This window comes from Elaeis guineensis, chromosome 16 (assembly GCF_000442705.2).
Source record: "Elaeis guineensis isolate ETL-2024a chromosome 16, EG11, whole genome shotgun sequence".
In the NCBI taxonomy this organism is placed as follows: domain Eukaryota; kingdom Viridiplantae; phylum Streptophyta; class Magnoliopsida; order Arecales; family Arecaceae; genus Elaeis; species Elaeis guineensis.
The window spans coordinates 29838238-29858142 of NC_026008.2; the positions used below are offsets into that span (position 1 = coordinate 29838238).

The window sequence follows — 19905 nt, forward strand, 5'->3', positions numbered from 1 at the left end:
TATAAGTGGTCTCAAGATAAATGTTGATGGAGGCTGAATAGGTATATATGGCAAGATGAATACCCCATATGTTGGAATATCTTTATGTTGTGCACCTATAATAAAAGAAAGGGGTTGAGGATATTAAGGATAATTTTGGTGTAGCTATGAAAATTAGTTTTAGCATAAGTCTATATTATGTTTGATCCGATTTAGATGCAAATGTAGATTTTTAGGTCTTCGGTGTTCATGTATCATGTTTGGCATCAGGGTTAGGATTTTTGGATTTGGATTAGGCGAGGGTCTGCAAGATAGGAGTAGGATCAAATTGAATTATGTATGATCAGATAAGATTTGGTGGGATAGGATATTTAGGCTTAGGTTGGATTGAGCGGGATCAACAATGGCCAGATTAGGTAGGACGAGTCAGATAGGATATGATTAGACATAATCGAGTAAGATTGTATGGCAAGGTTTAGATTGGATTGGGTAAAATTGGGTAATAATCAAGTCGCTGGATGCAATCAAGCATGGAAGTTATTTTACCTTGCTACATTTACAGTATGCTCCTTGATAGAGCTCAGAAGTGAGGGAAAAACGCAAAGTCATGGAGTGGGTGAATGCCTAAGCAGAGAATGACGGCACTTGGTTGAAGAGGTTGTGGAAGCGGCAATCACTTATGTTAGGTTGTCTTGATTGTCATATTTTGAAAAGTGCATGGTACCATGATGAGAATACTGATGCAAATATATATTGTGTTCAAAGGTATCTGTATTACCTTGTATGATAGCCAAAGTACCTTTGGTCAATGTTATATATGTACACTCAGTTAAATTGCACTAAGACTATGGTGAGCACTAATATTTTGTCTGCATTGGCCTAGAGCTTGACTTGCGGGATAAGAAGATTGTTGGCAATTACTGTATAGCCAATCCCAGAGGGATGCTCATTGATATTTAGCAAGGGTTCCCTATGACTTGGAACTCACATTGCATAATTGCATTACAGTAGCTGGCTTGGCTTCAATCATTTGGTATGGAGCTTGCTCCTCCAGTGCAGGCTACTTTAGCTTTTACCCCATAATGCATGTTGCATTTCAAATCAATCGAAACAGAGATTCCCCATTAATACTTGACCGCGTCACAAAATACTGATGGGCTAAAATAAGAAAACTTCTGGTTTAAACCATATTTTCAGTGTAGACTCTGTTCTCTATATGTGATATAGCCTTTGCATGTCCCTGATCTTTGTGGGTTGGTGTGGCTTATGTACACACTTTCATAGCCAGATTATATAGAACAGAAGTAGCTTGCATTTAGTAGCTACTGGGATATGCATGAATTATATTGAACTAGCTAGATAAGCACGCTCAACATGGTGTCTGCCACCCAGCCTGGAGAGATAGCTCCTGTGTCTGGGTGTGTATGTGTGCGTGTGTATGTAGATCCTGCCAAGACAACCAGATTGAGTAATTCCAGCTACTCCACCAACTCTTCTTGTCTTCACTAACTTCCCATATACCAGCTCTCCGTTTATCCAAGCAATTTGCCATCCCCATCCCATACACTCCACCACATCACATAAATGCTGGCCTCAGGACCACCTCGCAGAGCCGAGTGGACCCGCAGGAAGCCATCTCAGAGGCATGGGAAGAGACTTCTCTGCTCAACAACTTTAAATGGGTTTATTCATGGGGTATTCAAGGCACTCACGAGATAGTACACACATTCAAACACTACACCTAACATAACACAACAGACGCCAAATAGCTGCTTCAAGTTTCCAAGGCTGTCCATCTGAGATCTTAACAAGTTTTAAAGTTCAGACCCCATCCTCATGAAGGATGTATGTGTTTCCACAGTTACCACCAAAACAACAAAAATGCACTGGGACCATCTTTTTCCCTTCAGTGACAAAAACTTTCATCCACTGTCAAAGAGTATTCTTCGATATGACCTCGCCAAATCTTAGAAACCACTGCCCATCTGATGAGCTGTTGTCGTCGTGGTTCCTTTTAATCTTTACATCTGGACCAGCAGCTAGATAGTGTGCGTAGTCCATTGGCTTTTGTGGCACCAAGCCAGGCTTCAAGCTCGGCACAGGCAGCAAAGAAACCAGCACTCGGGCGACCTCATGCATGGTAGGCCTATCGGATGGATGCCTCTTTGTGCACAGCAATGCGAGCTGGAATGCCTTTTTGACAAGCCCCATATCCATGCAGGTGACCGACACTTCCGAATCCACCGCCTCCATCACTGTGTTGTCATCTGCCTTTGAGAGTATCTGAATGTCAGAAACAGCAAATAAATGAGTAGCTTCTTAGATCAATGGCACTGTTATCTAATTAAAACAATATGAAGATGGTTCAGGTGTAAATCTGGATAATTGACCAGTTGGTGCAAGTTAGAATCATTATCAACAGCCTTCTTCCCAGTGAGTAGCTCCAAAAGAACAATGCCGAAGCTATAAACATCAGATTTCTCATTCAGCCTGGAGGTGCGAGCATACTCCGGATCAATGTAGCCAATAGTGCCCAGCACATATGTTGATGCATGAGTTTTGGCAGCTGGGATGCATTTGGCTATGCCAAAATCTGAGAGGTGTGCCTCAAAGTTCTCATCAAGAAGGATGTTGGAGGACTTCACATCTCGATGAATGATTCTGGGGTTACAGTCATGGTGAAGATAGGCTAGGCCCTGGGCAGCACCAACTGCTATTTTAAGCCGTGTGTCCCAGTCAAGCTTCACTTTTTTCGATGGGCCTGAATAAACAAAAGTAATTAATGATGTATAAAGCATGAAAGCAGATGAGAATAATAAGGAAACTAGATGTCCAAACCATGGAGAAGATCCCATAATGAGCCATTTTCCATGTAATCATAGAACAGAAGGTTTCCATGTGGGGAAAGTGAGTAGCCATGCAAGCTGACAAGATTTCTGTGTCTTATGCTTCCAATGGTTTCCAGTTCAGTCTCGAATTCATGAAGATTATGAGGATACTGACTGTAAAGCCGCTTAATGGCAATAGGCTTAGAATTCTTGAGTACACATTTATAGACCGTGCTTGAAGCACCATAGCCTATAATATATTTCTCACTCAAATTTTCTGTGATCCTCATAATATCTTCATATGTATGGATTGCCATGTCCATTCTGAGGACTACAAGTTTTGGAGGACCTGAACAAAGAATTCTTTGGTAAATGACGAATGTTGCATAAAAAATAAGTGTATACTTACAACACTGACAAACTAGAGAGAGAGAGAAGATACATGCCTTGCACAGTTCGGTTTGATCCTTTAATGAACTGCTTTGGTTGACTAGACTTGTATATTGCCACTAACATCATCGATAGCAGTGTAATGCAGCCTAGTGTAATGCAGACAACAGCAGCTCGAGAAATAGTGACTGCAGAAAAACATTGAGTAAAATAATCAATGGGAAGTGATGCAAAAGATGATAATATTAGATTTGCATTGAGCGAACCTTTCGATCCATGAAGATCTTGTCCACAAGAGGATCCCAACCAGTTTCCACACAACATTGGATTTCCTAGGAAACTGAATGCAGATAAGATTAATATTCTGGAAAATCATAATTGCGATGAAAAGAGAGAACTTTGATTTTTTCTCTTTTTTTTGGTTATAGAGAAAGAGCACTAATTATTTGGATACCTTTCTTGAGGAAACCTTGAAAAGTTCTTGGAGAGAGGAACATCTCCAGAGAAGTTATTAAATGAAAGATTCCTGAATACAGATCAAATGCTCAATCATGCAAGTAAATTCTTTTCACAGCCTTTGTAGCAAAGAGAACAAGGATGATAAACTTACAAGGAAGATAGGCTGAAGCAATTGGTCAATTGAACTGGTATCTCACCATATAGATCATTGTTGTTTAGAATCCTGAAGGCACATTGACAGGGTATAAATATTCGACTGGAGGACAGCAAGTGCTTCACAGGAATAAAAAATAAAGAAGACAAAAAATGGATTTGGACTTACAAAGTATCAATTGTCTGCAACTGTCCCAGTTCTTCAGGAATTGGACCAGACAGCTTGTTGTAAGATATATCACTACACAAGTTTGAATTCATTTAAGCGACTAAGAAACAACATTTCATATATACTGCCATTAATGAATAATCAGAAGATAAACAATAATAACTGTGCGAAGACATGACTTCGTACTTACATGGTTTGAACACTACGCAGATTCCCAAATTCAGCTGGGAGGGGCCCATTGAGATTATTTCTACTTAGGTTCCTGCAGTTTTGAGGTAGCAATAAGAAGAATGAGACTGAGTACAACATGGACTATTTCAAGAACACTATTAAGCTGAAATCTGAAACCACACAGAAAACATGTTACAAATTAGAGAAACAGTCTAGTCTGACTTACAGCTCAAGAAGGTGCTCCAGATCCCCAATAGAATCAGGAATGGGACCAGAAAAATGATTGTTCGAGAGATCCCTATGGTAAGAAGAAGAGGAAAGAAGGGGGGAAATGAACATTCTTAAGATAGAAAGTTTTAACAAACAATTCAGACATCAGAAAAGCAGTAATCCCTTACAGGGTATCAAGATTGATAATTCGGCCTAATTCCCAGGGAACTTTGCCCTTAAAGTTGTTTGATGAGAAGTTCCTGCAATTTTGATAGAATTAAGATCATAAAACTGCTAAGCATTTGAAGCTTCATAAAGTAGGTGGTGGGTTGTACAGAGTGGTTCATAAATCAGCTCAGGATATTATCTCAAATATACTAATACCAAATGCTTGTGTGTTTGAGCTTATTGTAGAAACAGCAGCTCGAATAGTGTTCATTGTCATTAAGTGTAAAGAGTATTTTTCTTTAATGGGGAAGTTTCATAGATGGAACTCACAGATAGGTCAGGCTCTCTAACTTCTGGAACTGCAATGGGATAGAACCATTCAACCTATTACCATGCACATTACTAGAAAAACACCAAGAAATTAACACAAATCCAATACCCAAACATTACAAAAATAAAATAATTCAATCCACCGAAAAAAAAACTCACAATTTATTCAATGCAGTGCACAAGCTGATATTCTGGGGAATAGGACCCTCGAGGTTGTTATTGGCAAGATTCCTGTCACAGAGATACAGAAATTGGTAAATACCTGACCATGTACAGATATAGTCTCCAAAAGCACTTAAAGGATTTTAAATGACTCATAATGCGACAAATACTCACAATTCAAACAGCTCTTCAAGTTTTCCAAGCTCAGCTGGAATAGTACCTACTAGCTTGTTGTCATTTAGTTGCCTGTACAGTTGATAAGATTAGCTAGCATACACAAAATACAGAATTCACAGCACAGGAAAAGACCCTCACAGATAGCTAAGTTTTGTCATGTTTCCCAACTCTGGAGGGATTGGTCCAGTAAGCTTGTTTCCATGTAAGTATCTGGGAGACAACATGAAAAGGAGTTTACAAGACAGCATGGTAAGCTTTGCATACATAAATCAAGAGCAACAGGTCAAAACTCACAGCTTGCCCGTGTAGGACAGATTGCCAAGTATCGGAGGAATGGTTCCAACCAGTTCATTTTCACTTAAATCCCTGAAAATAAAAGCAGATAGCACACGTCATGGTGACTGCACTCAAAAACAAATCTGCAACACAAAAGCTTTGCATATGAAGCACATCAGCAACCATTAGGTTGCTAAATGCGATGAATGATCTTGACATAGCTCATAACAAGTCTCCAAAAAGGATTAAGAAGTACTTGAAATCTCATAAAGAACAGGGGAGGGGAGCAAGTCTGGAACTTGTAGCATGACAAACACTTTGCCAATGGTTATGCAACATACCAAGCAGAAACAAACTGTTGTTTATTGATTGGAACGTCACTGATTCAATTCTACAAGAGCAACAAATATAACAGCTTGCAGCTAACATGTATCTGCTTATACACTGTCAAAGACAACTAGTCGATATACTTTTCTTACAGGTTAGGCTTTCTAGACTATCTATATTAACAGAATACTGATTAAGAAAGGAAAGTCACTCGGTATCAAACATCAGCAATCAAATGATTCTTCATACCCCAAACAAATAAATGGTGGAGAAGATGCATAAAGGATATAGAACATATGAATAGTTATGATGACGGTGCTGTTATTAAGATGGTTAAAAACACTTGCATGAAATTTATAGAACGTACAATATTTATGATGATGGCGAGGTTTCTTTCTAGAGTGCCCCAAGAAAGTCTCTAGAAAAAATTGATTTATTTCGTGAAGTCGTTTAGGAATTTACATGGGCATACCTACAACTTCAACACCACCTACATGGCATAAGGGTGTATGTGTGAATGCCAACTTAGTGTTTATATGAACATTCTATAGTTAGTAGTGTCCAAGTCATACATGTTATATACAATGTTTGTGAGTGCATGTGTGTGCTTTTGTATGCATGCATCAGGCAATTAAGATATTAATTTATTAACTTTAAGCTCAAGCTAAGTGGTATAGACATGTCAGACGATTAGAAAGTAAATGGTATAGTGATTCATTTGTAACATTTAATAATGTGCAGGAGGATTTAGAGATATGTTGGTCAGTAATATCACAAGCAATATGGCACAGAAAGACTCATTAAGGCAGCAAAAGAAACACAATATGGAAAATGAATTAGGAAAGAAAAAGTAATGTGTGCTTACAATACTGCAAGAGCTTGCATGAGGCCGATCACCTCTGGAATCTTCCCTGTGAGTCTATTTCCTTGAAGGGACCTTCGATCAGAATATAGAAAATGAATTGATGAGTAATTAGTGCCAAAATTATCACAATTCATAAGAAAATGAGTACAATGATGATAGACTCTGAATCATGGAAAATTCTCAATTTTTTCAGCTTTTTTCATACATCAAATGAAACTCCAAAATATGATAGGAAAATCAAATTAACCAAGAATTCTTCAATCATTCACATCTTTTATTTTATTCATGATTCATTCGCAAATATTTCAAGAATCACTTAAAACTTATTACCCAATGGTGTTCTGTGCTGCCAATAACTGTAGTGTATTTGCTATGTTTACCTTTTGCCATGCATTTCGCTTCCATGCTTGTTTTCAGATGAATAAAAATATAGATATGTAAATTGTTTGGCACTCTTTAGTTCTGTTAATACTTCTAGTATTAATGTATTATATATCCAAATTCTATCCAGATTCCTGGTGAGTTCTTTAGATATTTAAGAATTTTGGATCTTTGTTTTCAGCCAAATTGCTCCCAAAAACTGCACTTGTGACTGTAGATAAGAGAACAAATTAATCCGATATCTGTTGGAGACAGCAAACTTTCTCATCCATTGCAGTGTAAGAAATTGTGAAAAGAAAAGGCAAGAGAAGCAGATAAATAGCACAGTTTTATTATACACAATTATGCACTCAATAGAGGGGGGAAGTCAACATCCATAGCTTTAGCAGCTATTGACACAATTCTCCATGCTAGAAGTCATATATTAACCCTATAACACCTTTCACGTGAATAGAAACAGCGCAGTAAATGAGCATTTAAAGCCCATTCTATAAAATGAAAATGCCAACAAGAAACAACCAGTTCTCTTTTTTATCTAACTAATAAAAGTGCATCTAAATGCCAGGAGAATACTTACAGTGTAGCCACTTGCAGGAAACCAATATTGTAAGGAATCTCTCCAGTGATTTGATTGTATGATATATCCCTGTCATTCAGGATCAAGATTAAATAAACAATTCCATTCTTTTATAATAAGAAGCAAATTTACAGTAGAATTAGCATACAAGATCTCAAAACTGGTGCAGTTTCCTATGCTATCTGGAATGGTTCCAGTGAGGTTATTGCCCCTCACATCACTGCATTAAAGATGCAAATATGAATCAATATGACGAGAAGGTTAACAAATTGAGGAATCAAAATCATCAACTAGAACAAATGGATCGAGGGAAAAAATTACATACAAATACCACAGGCCGGTCAATTGGCACATGTCGGGCGATAAAGTTCCAGAGAGCAAATTACCACGTAAGCCTCTACAAGAAACACCAGCATCTTAATCAGTAGCAGAAAATGGTTTCTTATGGAAACCTTTTAGTTATAGAGGATTGTAAGTGCTCACAGGTACTGCAGCACTTCATTCCAGTAAATAAGCTGAGGTATGTCTCCAGTAAGCTGGTTCTGGGCTAAGTCCCTGTCCAGAAGAAGAATCACTAACCACATTAGCAGCCAAGTCCCAGAACTTCACTTAATGTCTAAAGATTGTGTCAAAGAAACAGAAGATATAAACCATACACAAGAAAAAAAGATAATGAAATCACCAGGATAGTCTGAAGTCCACCCTTAAAAAAAAAAAAAAAACAAATAAAGCAAATCAAAACAATACAATAATACTCACAGAGTTTTGAGGCTTGGGATTTGGGACAATGTTGAAGGAATTGGGCCTATCAGCTGGTTGTTCTTCAGGTTCCTGCATTCAAATATCATTAGCGAAACAAGGACTCCTATTTTCTTCAAAAAACACAGCAAACAGAGATAAAATTATTCCCATCGGTCAGCTTACAATTCCTCGAGCTGCTTCAGCTTGGATATCGAAAAGGGAATATCCCCATAGAGTGCATTCCCAGATAAATCCCTACAAATTTGCCGCACAATATTTACAACAAACAATAGTTAAACTAGAAACAACAAATGAAAGGACTAGTTTCTAGCAGTACAGATGTCTTAAAGAAACAGAGTCCCCAATCTCGTCCGGGATTTGCCCTGTGAGCTTGTTCCCCTTCAAATCTCTGCGCCCCACCAACAAGTAAAATAAGATTTAGGTACACATTAAAAAAGGGTCAAGTAATATTAAAATAGAAAGCAGGGGTTTAAAGTGAATAAAAGAAGATATACATGGATTGCAAGCTTTTCAGCTCCCCAACCGCGGGCGAGATCTCCCCTCCCAGGTTTAGATTCGATAAGTTCCTTCACCCCAAAACCCCAAACAAAAAAATATTAACAAATAAGGACAACAGAAGAAAAGAGAATTAAGCCATGGCGAAGAATATGAGAGAGGGGGGGAAGGGATACAGGGAAACGACGGCGGAGGTGAGGTTGTCGCAGACGACGCCTCTCCATGCGCAGTGGTCGTCGCTGCTGCGGTTGGCGTCGCCGCCGGCTGCGACGGGGTTCCAGTCCAGTAGCACGTTGGCCACGTTGCTGAACGACGCCTTCAGCGCCATCAAAGCCCTCCCTGAAGCCACCACCAAAACTAGCCGTTAAGTTGTTTTTTTCTTTTTCCAGAAAAAAAAAAAAAAGCGGAAAAGAGAACTAACGAAGACCTTCATCTGAGAACGAGGAAACGGCCGGGAAGAAGGCCAACAGAAACGCCATTGAAACCAAGAAGCGTAGCATCTCCTTCCTCCTCTCTTCCATTGCCATTCCAAGCTCAAGACAACGCCAGAGATCACAGAGAGAGAACGAGCATCGTAGCGCTCTACATTCTCAACTCAACGAGGAGAAGGGGAGGAGACATAAAGGAAGGGGGATGGGAAATTGCCGAAACGGGAAAGGCGCAGCGAGGCTGACGCCGTACTCGAGGTTGGGAGCACCAAAATGGCGGTGGCGACAGCGACGTGACTGTTCGTTTCACAGTGGGGGGAGGTCACTACACCCTCTCTCTCTCTCTCTCTAGCTCTGGACCAAGGCCAGGGTACGGCTGGTCCCAGACGGCCTCATTATATCTTTGCAGTCCCTACTAACCTACTACTAGTGCTAGTATTAGCATCCATACTTTTCTTTTGTTTTTGTCGCCAATAAAGAACTTTTTTAGTGACACAAATCCTCTGTAAAAATAAAAGTTTTGTAGTTTCGTTTATTTAATTTTTGTAGAAGATAACCATGATTTGGAGCCTTCAGTGCAGGGAGGGGTGGCAGCTTTGGGAAGCACAGTGTCCACGAACAAAGCACAGAACCGGAAAAAGCTTTTGGTTGAAACTGCTGTGAGGAAGAGCATTGCATGGAGTAGGTAAATAATGGGGCACTGTGGCTGGAGCACCCAAATGTACATTGGTCTCTTTTGTTGGAAGGATCTCCCGGATAAAATAAGTATTCTGGGTCGATGGAAAGAATTAGACTGCTGCTGACTGCACGGGGAGGGACAGGGGGACTCGCGGGGAGTATGGGCAGTAGCATCCCATTAATGTCGAGTCTCTCACGTGATATGCTAATGACGAGTTTGATTTTAGAAAAAAATTATCATCTAACAGCACTTGTAGCCGAATGTGGTAAGTATTCATGCTTTCTACGGTGTTGTGGACTATGATTGTAACTGCATCAGGACATGGAGCACCTTTGAAAGGGGAAGAGAATGTAACTGCACCAGCTTGTGTTGGTGGGTGTATTGGATTTTTCTTTAATGCATTGATCTGCCAATATATGATTGAAGCGTGAGTAGACACAAAAGTTAAGTCAGCATATGAGTCGGTCTCTTGAACGCCCAAGTTATGAAAAGGTGAATGCGAAATATTTCCTGCATCTCTATTATATCCTGGATTAATTGTATTTATAGTAATACAAACAACTGAAGATCAATAATCCATCCAAAAAAAAATATTATTTAAATATATATAATTATGAAAGTTATAAAGATAATGATATAAAATGACAAATGTTCTTGGATACAACTTGAGCTTTAGGGTCTATTTGAATGACTGATCCTAAAATCCCATATAAAGTATGGGTTTGGATCAATACAATTATTTAAATAAGATTGAGCCAGGCTTGTCTTGATAAATACCCAGAGAATCATTATAGTGGACTGGCCCGATCCTAACAGATCTTTTCTCCCTATGGGATTCGAGAATAGTTCTTTGGGCATTTATAAATGCAAGCCTACCCCAAACTTATTTAGATGGTTATATTGATCCAGACTCATAATTCCTATAAGATTTTGGACCCAGTCATCTAAATGGATCTTTAGGATATAATGATGAGAAAAGTTTTTTTTGTTAATAAGTTAAGTTTTATAAGAATATTTAAGTTTCTTTTAGTAAAAGCAAATACATTCATATAAATCTAGTATGAATCTATCCCAAAGAGTTAAAAAGCAAAACATTCTTAAAGGATCGAGGAATCAATGTGAAACATAGCTCTAAAATTTTCTTTGCATGAATCTTAGGGCATGAAAAGGAAAAAAAAAAGAAAGAAACAAAGAAACAAAAAAAAAAAAGAAACAAAAGAGATAAAAATTAAATCCGGACAGGATTCAGCCTCCTCTTTACCCTATAAAACTCTCTCTCTCCCTTCTATGAATCTCCACCAGAAATCAACCAGCTTTTTCCCTCTATTTCTCTCGATTCATGTCGGATTTCTAGACCCGTACTCACCGAAGATTGGAGCCAAAGACACCTTCGGAGTCTAAGGTAAGCCCCACCCCTCCTTTCTCTCTTCCTTCCCCTCCTTCTCATGCCATCATGCATGGCCGTTGGCCATCGGGTTCGCCAAAAAATCCACCAAGAATGGATGCTTTATTTTTCTCTGTTTAGTCGGGCCCTATTTCTCCCTTTTCCAATCATCGATGCTGTTGTTTGTAGTGCCTGAGCCATAGGTCATGACCCCCACCTTCCTAACTTCCTTCTCCGGAGGTTTGGCCGTCGATGATTGGCCAGAGATCGAGAAAATCAAAGAAAAGAGGGCAATCTCCTGTTTTTCTGAGTTTATATTTTTTTTTGTTGGCCGGCTACTTGTTACCGGCCATTCCTTGCTCCATCACCGTCGGCCGCCTATGTTACTGTCGAACTTCCAGCCACAAGTTATCAGCCTTTGTTCCCTTGATCGGCCAGGAAGAGAAAAAAAAAGAAAAGAAAAGAAAAGAAAAGAAGAAAAAGAGAAAAAGAGAAAAAATATTTTTTCTCTCTCTTATCTCTCTCCTCTAAGATTTTCTCTCTCTATCCTCTCTCTTTATCTCTCTATCTTATCCATGGACTCTACTGTGAATCTAATATGATCTTTTCAGAAAAATCTGGATTTGCTTTAATATCTGTGCAGTTTGTCGATCCAAATCTGATTCTTATCATATATTTATGGATCTAATCATCGTTAATCCCTATGGAGTTACCATGACATGATGCTTGATGATCTTGATCATAGATTCTTTTTTTGAGAAATACGAAGATTCTCTTTATTTTCTCTCTCTTTACCCACTTTCTCTCTAAAAATATCTATGGACCCCTATCGAGTCATGTCATCCTCTTTTAAGAACCTATGTTGACTCCGACAAGATGATCTGAAATTACTTTGATATTTGTGCCATGTGTCAAACCCATACCGGACCTATCTAATATCTTTGAATCATACTATTAATGAACTCTATTGATTGATCTTGGTCTTGATATAATTCATGCTCCATGATTTCTTGATCAGAGTTGCTTAGATTGGATCCTCAACTAGGAGGTTCTGAATTATTTTGGTGTTCGAACAGCTTATCAAACCGACCATCTGATCAATGACCATTTTCATTATTTAATTTTATTGAACTCATTGAAAGAAAATTAATTATGATTTAATATTTTAAATAGAATTATCTAATTCATTTAAGGAAGTCTGAAGATCTAAGACGAATGAAGTAAGTGGATCTTACGCTCCTTATATATTTTTTAAATAATTATATTTTCTATGCAAAGAATTATTGTTGATGGAATCATATTTTTCATAAAATAAGAATCAGCATATGTGATATAAAAAAGTATATTTTATTATGAGCATTGATTTCATGAATACGTTTTATGAAAATAGCATGGTTATGAAGTATAAATTTTATGATTTTTTCACTTATGTATATGTATGTTTTAAGAAAATGATGTAAAGATTTCAAAGCTCTCAAATAGCTATGAACGAATCTCTGTGAGAAGATCGATATCCGGAGCTAGCATCCATACGAAACATGATCCTACCAATAGGTATAAAGTTGACATATGAAACAAGGACTCTGTCAATTAAAAAATATGACTTTGTTACAGATATAATAGTGGTTTTAGTACAAATATCTGTGAGCAATATTTTGAAGCATGATATGAATATATAATCAGAATGATTTATGATTCGTGTTTCTGAAATATTCATGATTTATACAAGCATAATTTGATTTATAACTTATTTTATTATATACTTTGTGAAATATTTATTTTTATAATATCTATTACTTTTTAAATATTATATTATCATGAAAAAATATTTGCTTGATTCGATAAGGAAATACCAGTTCTACTTACTGAGCTAGTGTAGCTCACATCTTTTTATTTTTTTTTTTACAGAGAAAAAAGATTAGAAATGATGAATGATTCAGGCTTGGGGATCTACATAGCAAGCTTAAAAATTCTATAGTAAAAATTTAGTTTATTTTATGATCATAGACTTATAGTTATTTATTTACAAATATTGAGATTTGGGTTGGTACTTGCTTTTGAATTTAGATGCTTCAAACTAATATTGCTTAATTATTTGATGAATAATGAAATTGAATCTTTTATTATATTTTATTCATGAAAAATTTTAGTTGATTGTGATTAATTGGCTAGTGTTATCATGGATTGTACCCCTCGATAGCATGGTCATATTATATCCCAAATTTGAGATATGATATTTTATGGTATCAGAGCCTACGTTATGATCATTTGGGACTATGGATTAAGTGACTAGGATATGATATAAATAATATCAGAGCTTAGATTATGATCACTAAGGATTGTAATTTCAGTGGTATTTGAGTATAGGATTATGATCATTAAGGACATGATAGATGTAGCCTAAAGAATTCAAAGATTGGATTTCAGATCGATAGCTATTGTGATAGAATTTATTCAAGGGCATACGATGTGTATAATAGAACAAATAAGTTATGTCTTGAATTTCAATAAGTACATTTGATTTAAGAGGTATTGATCTTTGAACATAGGATATTATACAAATAAGTTATATTATGTTGTATATATTTATTTAATTATTATGATTTTAAAATTCTAAACTTAATATGGATGAAGATTATGATGATTTTTCTTATTTTGATGTTAATTGTTTGATCGTTATAATTTTGGGTTTATTAGAAAGAATTTGTTTAAGACGTAGCCTAAGAAAGAAATGCATCACATAAGAGGCAAATATTTTTTTTGAGCATTGAACCTACAAAAGAATCATGTATAAAATTTATAGGTAAATAATATATATATATATATATATATATATATATATATATTTGATTTATTGGTAGATTGGATAGCATACACATATTAGTAAAATTTTTAATAATTTGTATTACCATTTTTTATATTAGATTACTTGATCTTTCTTAAGTCTATTGAAGATAATGGAGTGCATTGATTATTACAAGTCAAAGTTTAGATTTTGGAGCTGATCTAAGGTATCTTGCTATTATCAAATTTTTGGAAGACTTATATAAGTTTTAATAAATAAGCGACAAGATTTCATATCGGTTTAGTTATTGATGTAAGGGTCATGATGAAGGAAGCTCTATAAGAGATAACCGAATTTATTTTAGTTATAATGATATTGGCTGGAGGTCTTCTAATTTGTTGGATATTCGAGTTAATCATTTTACAAAAAAAAAAGTTGATTTGGAATCATCTTATTGATTGACAGATAAATCTAGAATTAACTTACTCCAAATTAATTCTATATGTATTAGATTCTAAATGAGTAGGTGCAAACTTATGCAATGATTCTAAATATAGAAAGTGAATCAAAATTTAATTTCGATATGGTATGCTCGAGGAATAGTTAAAATAAAAAAACTTCAAACTTTATTTTATTTCTATCTATAAAAAAATATTTGAAAAGTTGGATCTTTTGCCAGGATTCATCCGATAGTCTTGGAGAATTCGATGGATTCATATTAGAGTGCATAATAAAAGTGTAGTAGTTGAATTATACTAAAACTAGTTAAGAATACTAATACAGTAAGTGATATGAATGAAGATTTGATTTTTGTAGAAGAAACCACCATTAATAAATGAAAAGATAAAATTATTGATTCTTAAGCTTGTTTAGATGTTGCAATACTATCGTCGATAATTGGTTCTTTTATTATAGCAATGGTTAGAAAAATTTTGAGCATCTAATGCTTTAGACTTTTCTATATTTATGAAGAATAGATTGGGTCGATTATAATTTTCATGTGAAATTAATCAAGAGTAAATAATTTTAGAGGCAAAAAATTATAATATTTTAAATCAAGATTAAGAGATCAAAAAAATTCATTATTTTATGGATAGAAATAATCTAGTTTTGAAATATCATATAGTTATTTATGTTAAGGATTTGTGAAATAAGCACTTTGAGATATAGATAATTTGGAAGCTTAAGGACAGTATGAGGGTCATGTATTTTCAATGTTTGAAATCTCAGGTATGTCAAGTTTCGAGGATGAAATTTTTTTTAAGAAGAAAAGAATGTGAAATCCAGCTCTAAAATCTCCTTTGCACGAATCTTAAGGCATGAAAAAAAAAGAAAAGTAATAAAGAAACAAAAAAAAGAAATTAAAGAGATAAAAATAATAAAAAAAAATATTGAAGACTCCCAATGGGAGTCTTCTTCCATGCGAACCATCAGAGAGGAGGCCAAATTCGGACAAGATTCAGCCTCCTCTTTATCCTATAAAACTCTCTCTCCCCCTCCTATGAATCTCCATCAGAAATCAACCAGCTTTTCTCCTCTATTTCTCTCGATTCATGTCGGATTTCTAGACCCGTGCTCATCAAAAATTAGAGCCGAAGACACCGTTGGAGCCTGAGGTAAGCCTCGCTCCTCTTTTCTCTCTTCTTTTTCCTCCTTTCCATACCATCGCGCATAGCTGCCGACCATCGGATTCACTGAAAAATCCACCAAGAATGGATGCTCTATTTTTCTCTATTTAGTCGGGCCCTATTTCTCTCTTTTTCGACAATCGATGCTGCCGTTTGCAGTGTCTGAGCTATGGGTCATGACCCCCACCTCCTTAGCTTCCTTCTCTGGAGGTTTGGCCGTCGATGATTGGTCAGAGATCGAAAAAAAAAAAGGATGGTCTCCTATTTTTTCAAGTTTTCATATTTTTTTTATTGGCCGACCACTTGTCGCTGGTCATCCCTTGCTCCACCACCGCCAGCCATCTATGTCATCATCGGACTCCCAACCACAAGTCATCAGCCTTTGTTCCCTTGATCGGCCAAGAAGAGAAGAAAAAGAAAAGAAAAGAAAAGAAAAGAAAAAGATAAAAAGAAAGAAAATGCTTTTTCTCTCTCTTATCTCTCTCCTCTAAGTTTTTCTCTCTCTCTATCCTCTCTCTTTCTCTCTATCTTATCCATGGATCCTATTATGAATCTGATATGATCTTTTCAAAAAAATCTGGATTTGCTTTAATATCTATGCAGTTTGTCGATCCAAGTCTGGCCTTTACCATATATTTATAAATCTGATCACCATTAATACCTATGGAGTTATCTTGATATGATGCTTGATGATCTGGATCATAAATTTTTTTTTGAGAAATATGAAGATTCTCTCTCTATTTTCTCTCTCTTTATCCACTTTCTTTCTCTAAAAATACCTATGGACCCCTATCGAGTCAGGTCGTCCTCTTCTAAGAACCTATGTTGACTCCGACAAGATGATCTGAAACTGCTTTGATATTTATACCATATGTCAGACCTATATCGAGCCTGTCTAATATCTTTGAATCCTACTATTGATGAACTCTATTGATCGATCTTAGTCTTGTTACAATCCATGCTCCATGATTTCTTGATCAGAATTGCTTAGATTGAATCCTCAGCTAGGAGGCTCTAAATTATTTCGGTGTATGTGATATAAAAAAGCATGTTTTATTATGAGAATTGATTTCATGAATATATTTTATGAAAATAGCATGGTTATGAAGTATGAATTTTATGATTTTTCTACCTATGTATATGTATGTTTTAAGAAAAAGATGTAAAGATTTCAAAGCTCTTAGATAGCTATGAATGAATTTCTATAGGAAGGTCGACATTCGGAGCTAGCATCCATATGAAACATGATCCCACCAACGGGTATAAAATTGACACACAAAATAAGAATTCTATCGATTAAGAAATATGATCTCATCATGGATATAATAGTGACCTTAGCATGAATGTTTGTGAGCAATATTTTAAAGCATGATATGAATACATGAAAAGAATGATTTATGATTCAGATTTATGAAATATTCATGATTTATACAAGTATGATTTGGTTTATAACTTATTTTATTATATACTCTATGAAATATTTATTTTTATAATATCTGTTACTTTCTAAATATTGTATTATCATGAAAAAATTTATGCTTGATCCGTTAAGAAAGCACCGGTTCTACTTACTAAACTAGTATAGCTCACATTTTTTTATTTTTTTTATCGAGAAAAAAGGTTAGGACCAATGAAGGATTCAAGCTTAGGGATCTATATATATAGCGAGCTTAACAATTCTGTAGTGAAAGTTTAGTTTATTTTATGATCATAGATTTATAGTTATCTATTTATGAATATTGAGATTTGGGTTGGTACTTGCTTTTGAATTTAAATATTTCGAATCAATATTGATTTTATTATTTGATGAATAATAGAATTGAATCTTTTATTATATTTTATTCATAAAGAATTTTAGTTGATTATGATTGATTGGCTTCGTATTATCGTGGGCTATATCCCTCGATAGCATGGCTGTGTTATATCTTGAATTTGGGACATGACAATCAACCTCGGATCAGTCTACAAACTATCATCGGTGTGCTCCATGATGAACATCGCAACCCAATCAGCTGCACTGTTAGCCTCCTGAAAAATGTGTCAGATAGAGAGATCCTTATATCCAGCTAGTAGGATAGAGATATCCCATAAGATATGATCAGAGATAGCTTCTTGCATACTTCCTTGTATCCATGATACCATTATGGTAGAATCATCCTCAATAACAATATGATCTGCGTGTAGATTCGTCTGAGCATACACAATCCCAACCCAAGCAGTTTGGAGCTCCACATCTCAAACTGAAATCTCAAAAAGCTATCATCCTTCCACAGCAACCAAGCTGGAAGTAGGCCTGCGAATTACAAAACCCGCACCTCCAAGCCTGCTACGAACACTACCATCAAAATTAACCTTAAGGTACCTCGGAGGAAGGGGTTCTCAAGTGATAAACACCTTTCGGATCGCTCTAAAAGTAGGATAAGAGTCCCAAATCGTCGAAGAACTCAAGATAACATCAATCATCACCGATGCAAGGATGGTGGCTCTCTCCAAAACGAACCGTATCGAGGTCCTTCTGGATTCAAAAACTAGCTTATTCCTTATCAATCAGATATGCTGGGCAATATATACGGCATTGATAACTGCATCATGGGATAGAGCATCCTTAGCTCTTGACCTCAGTAGGTCTAAGAAGGTCCTAACAAGATCATCAAATTGAACAGCTCGATGGTGAAGATCAACCATCCTCCAAATATGTCTGGCCCAAGGACACCAAAAGAGGAAATGTGCCAACGTCTCCTCTCCTTGGCACAGTAGGGGCACTCTGGTTGGATATCAGACCTCTCTCATGCAAAAAAAAATTGATTGGAAGATGTCTCCAAGCTACCTTCCATAAAAAGAGACTAACTCTCGAATGCACTCTGAGCTTCCAAACCCATCCACTATCCAGATGCCTGGTTGACTCCTGATGGTATAATTGATAGAGATCAGTCGTCACAGGCCTTAGAATGTAGGATGATTTTCAACTCTAACATTCAAACCATAGTGAAGAGGGGTCACCAGCCTCAGTACTCGTCGGTCCATTTGTTCTCCAAAATGACTAATCACCATATTAGACTTCCAACCCCAACCATTGGTGTGGAGAAGATCGCAAACCCTTATAGTTTTGGTCACCTACCTACTAATATATGTCGGCCGATGAACCAATAGGATGTTGGCTATCCATGCATCAAGTAGAATACTCATAGAATGACCATCACCCACTAACCATCTAGTCTGAGGGATCACATCAGGGGCACGCACATAGATCTCCTTCCACATAACTAGAGCACGTCGACTAATCTGAAGCTCGTCAATGGTCAGCCAAGTGTCGTACCTCACCCACATCATCATGCTCCACATCGACATAGGGCCAAGCAGAAGCTTGGTAGCATGTCGAGCAATCAACGCCTCTCACCTTATAATCAAAGACTGAATGCCTAGACCATCCTCCTATACCGGTTGGCAAACCACATCCCACACCAGCAGGTGTACACCACCACCCCCTTCGGGCTGCAAACCCCATAAGAAGTACTGAAACTACTGCTCAAGCTTGTCCATAAAAGTTTTGGGCAAAATAGAATTTGAGAGTAAGTAGATGGGCATAGAAGTAAGAACAAACCTCACCAAGGTGATCCTATCCATCATCGAAAGAGCCCGGGACTGTCATCCTTCCAGACACTCTCGGACTTTCTGCTCCATTCCAATACAGTCTGCCATCCTCAATCCGTGATCAGAGATAGGAATCCTCAGATACTAAAGAGCCCCGCTGTGCTCGACTTTTAATCGGTCTCGAATCAAGTGCTGCAGTTGCACCGGCATCTTTGAACTAAAGAGTACCACTGACTTGAAAAGATTCACATTCTGACTTGAGGCATCACAGTATTCTTTCAAAATCCTCCTAAAGTCAATGGTATTCTGGAATGGGGCTCAGCCCAATAGTAAGCAATCATCTGCGAACAAAAAGATGTGACATCGGCTGAACCATTGGGGCTGGAACATAGCAGTTCAAGCCTGTCGTGAGGGAGGCAGTACGAAGAACTCACAAAAGGGCATCAACATATATAATAAGAAGATAGGGAGATAAGAGACAATCTTGCTGCAGGCTAACTGTGGAGTGGAAGAACTCTGATGGTGTCCCAT

At 36.9% G+C, this 19905-nt stretch overlaps 1 protein-coding gene across 1 annotated transcript; it reads right to left on the bottom strand.

Moving 5' to 3' along the window:
- Positions 1-1641: 1641 nt before the first annotated feature.
- On the bottom strand, positions 1642-9673 carry LOC105059353 (uncharacterized). The gene is made up of 27 exons (XM_010942619.4): positions 9307-9673; positions 9056-9218; positions 8879-8950; positions 8701-8772; positions 8547-8618; positions 8382-8453; positions 8106-8177; positions 7948-8019; positions 7771-7842; positions 7623-7691; positions 6665-6736; positions 5491-5562; positions 5335-5406; positions 5194-5265; positions 5017-5088; positions 4858-4929; positions 4548-4619; positions 4376-4447; positions 4169-4240; positions 3979-4050; positions 3808-3879; positions 3652-3723; positions 3464-3537; positions 3254-3385; positions 2818-3156; positions 2370-2740; positions 1642-2262 (listed from the first exon to the last, which is right to left on the bottom strand). Exons 1-27 carry the CDS (start codon positions 9404-9406, stop codon positions 1912-1914), a joined length of 2967 nt encoding a protein of 988 aa, XP_010940921.1. The 5' UTR covers positions 9407-9673; the 3' UTR covers positions 1642-1911.
- Positions 9674-19905: the final 10232 nt, after the last annotated feature.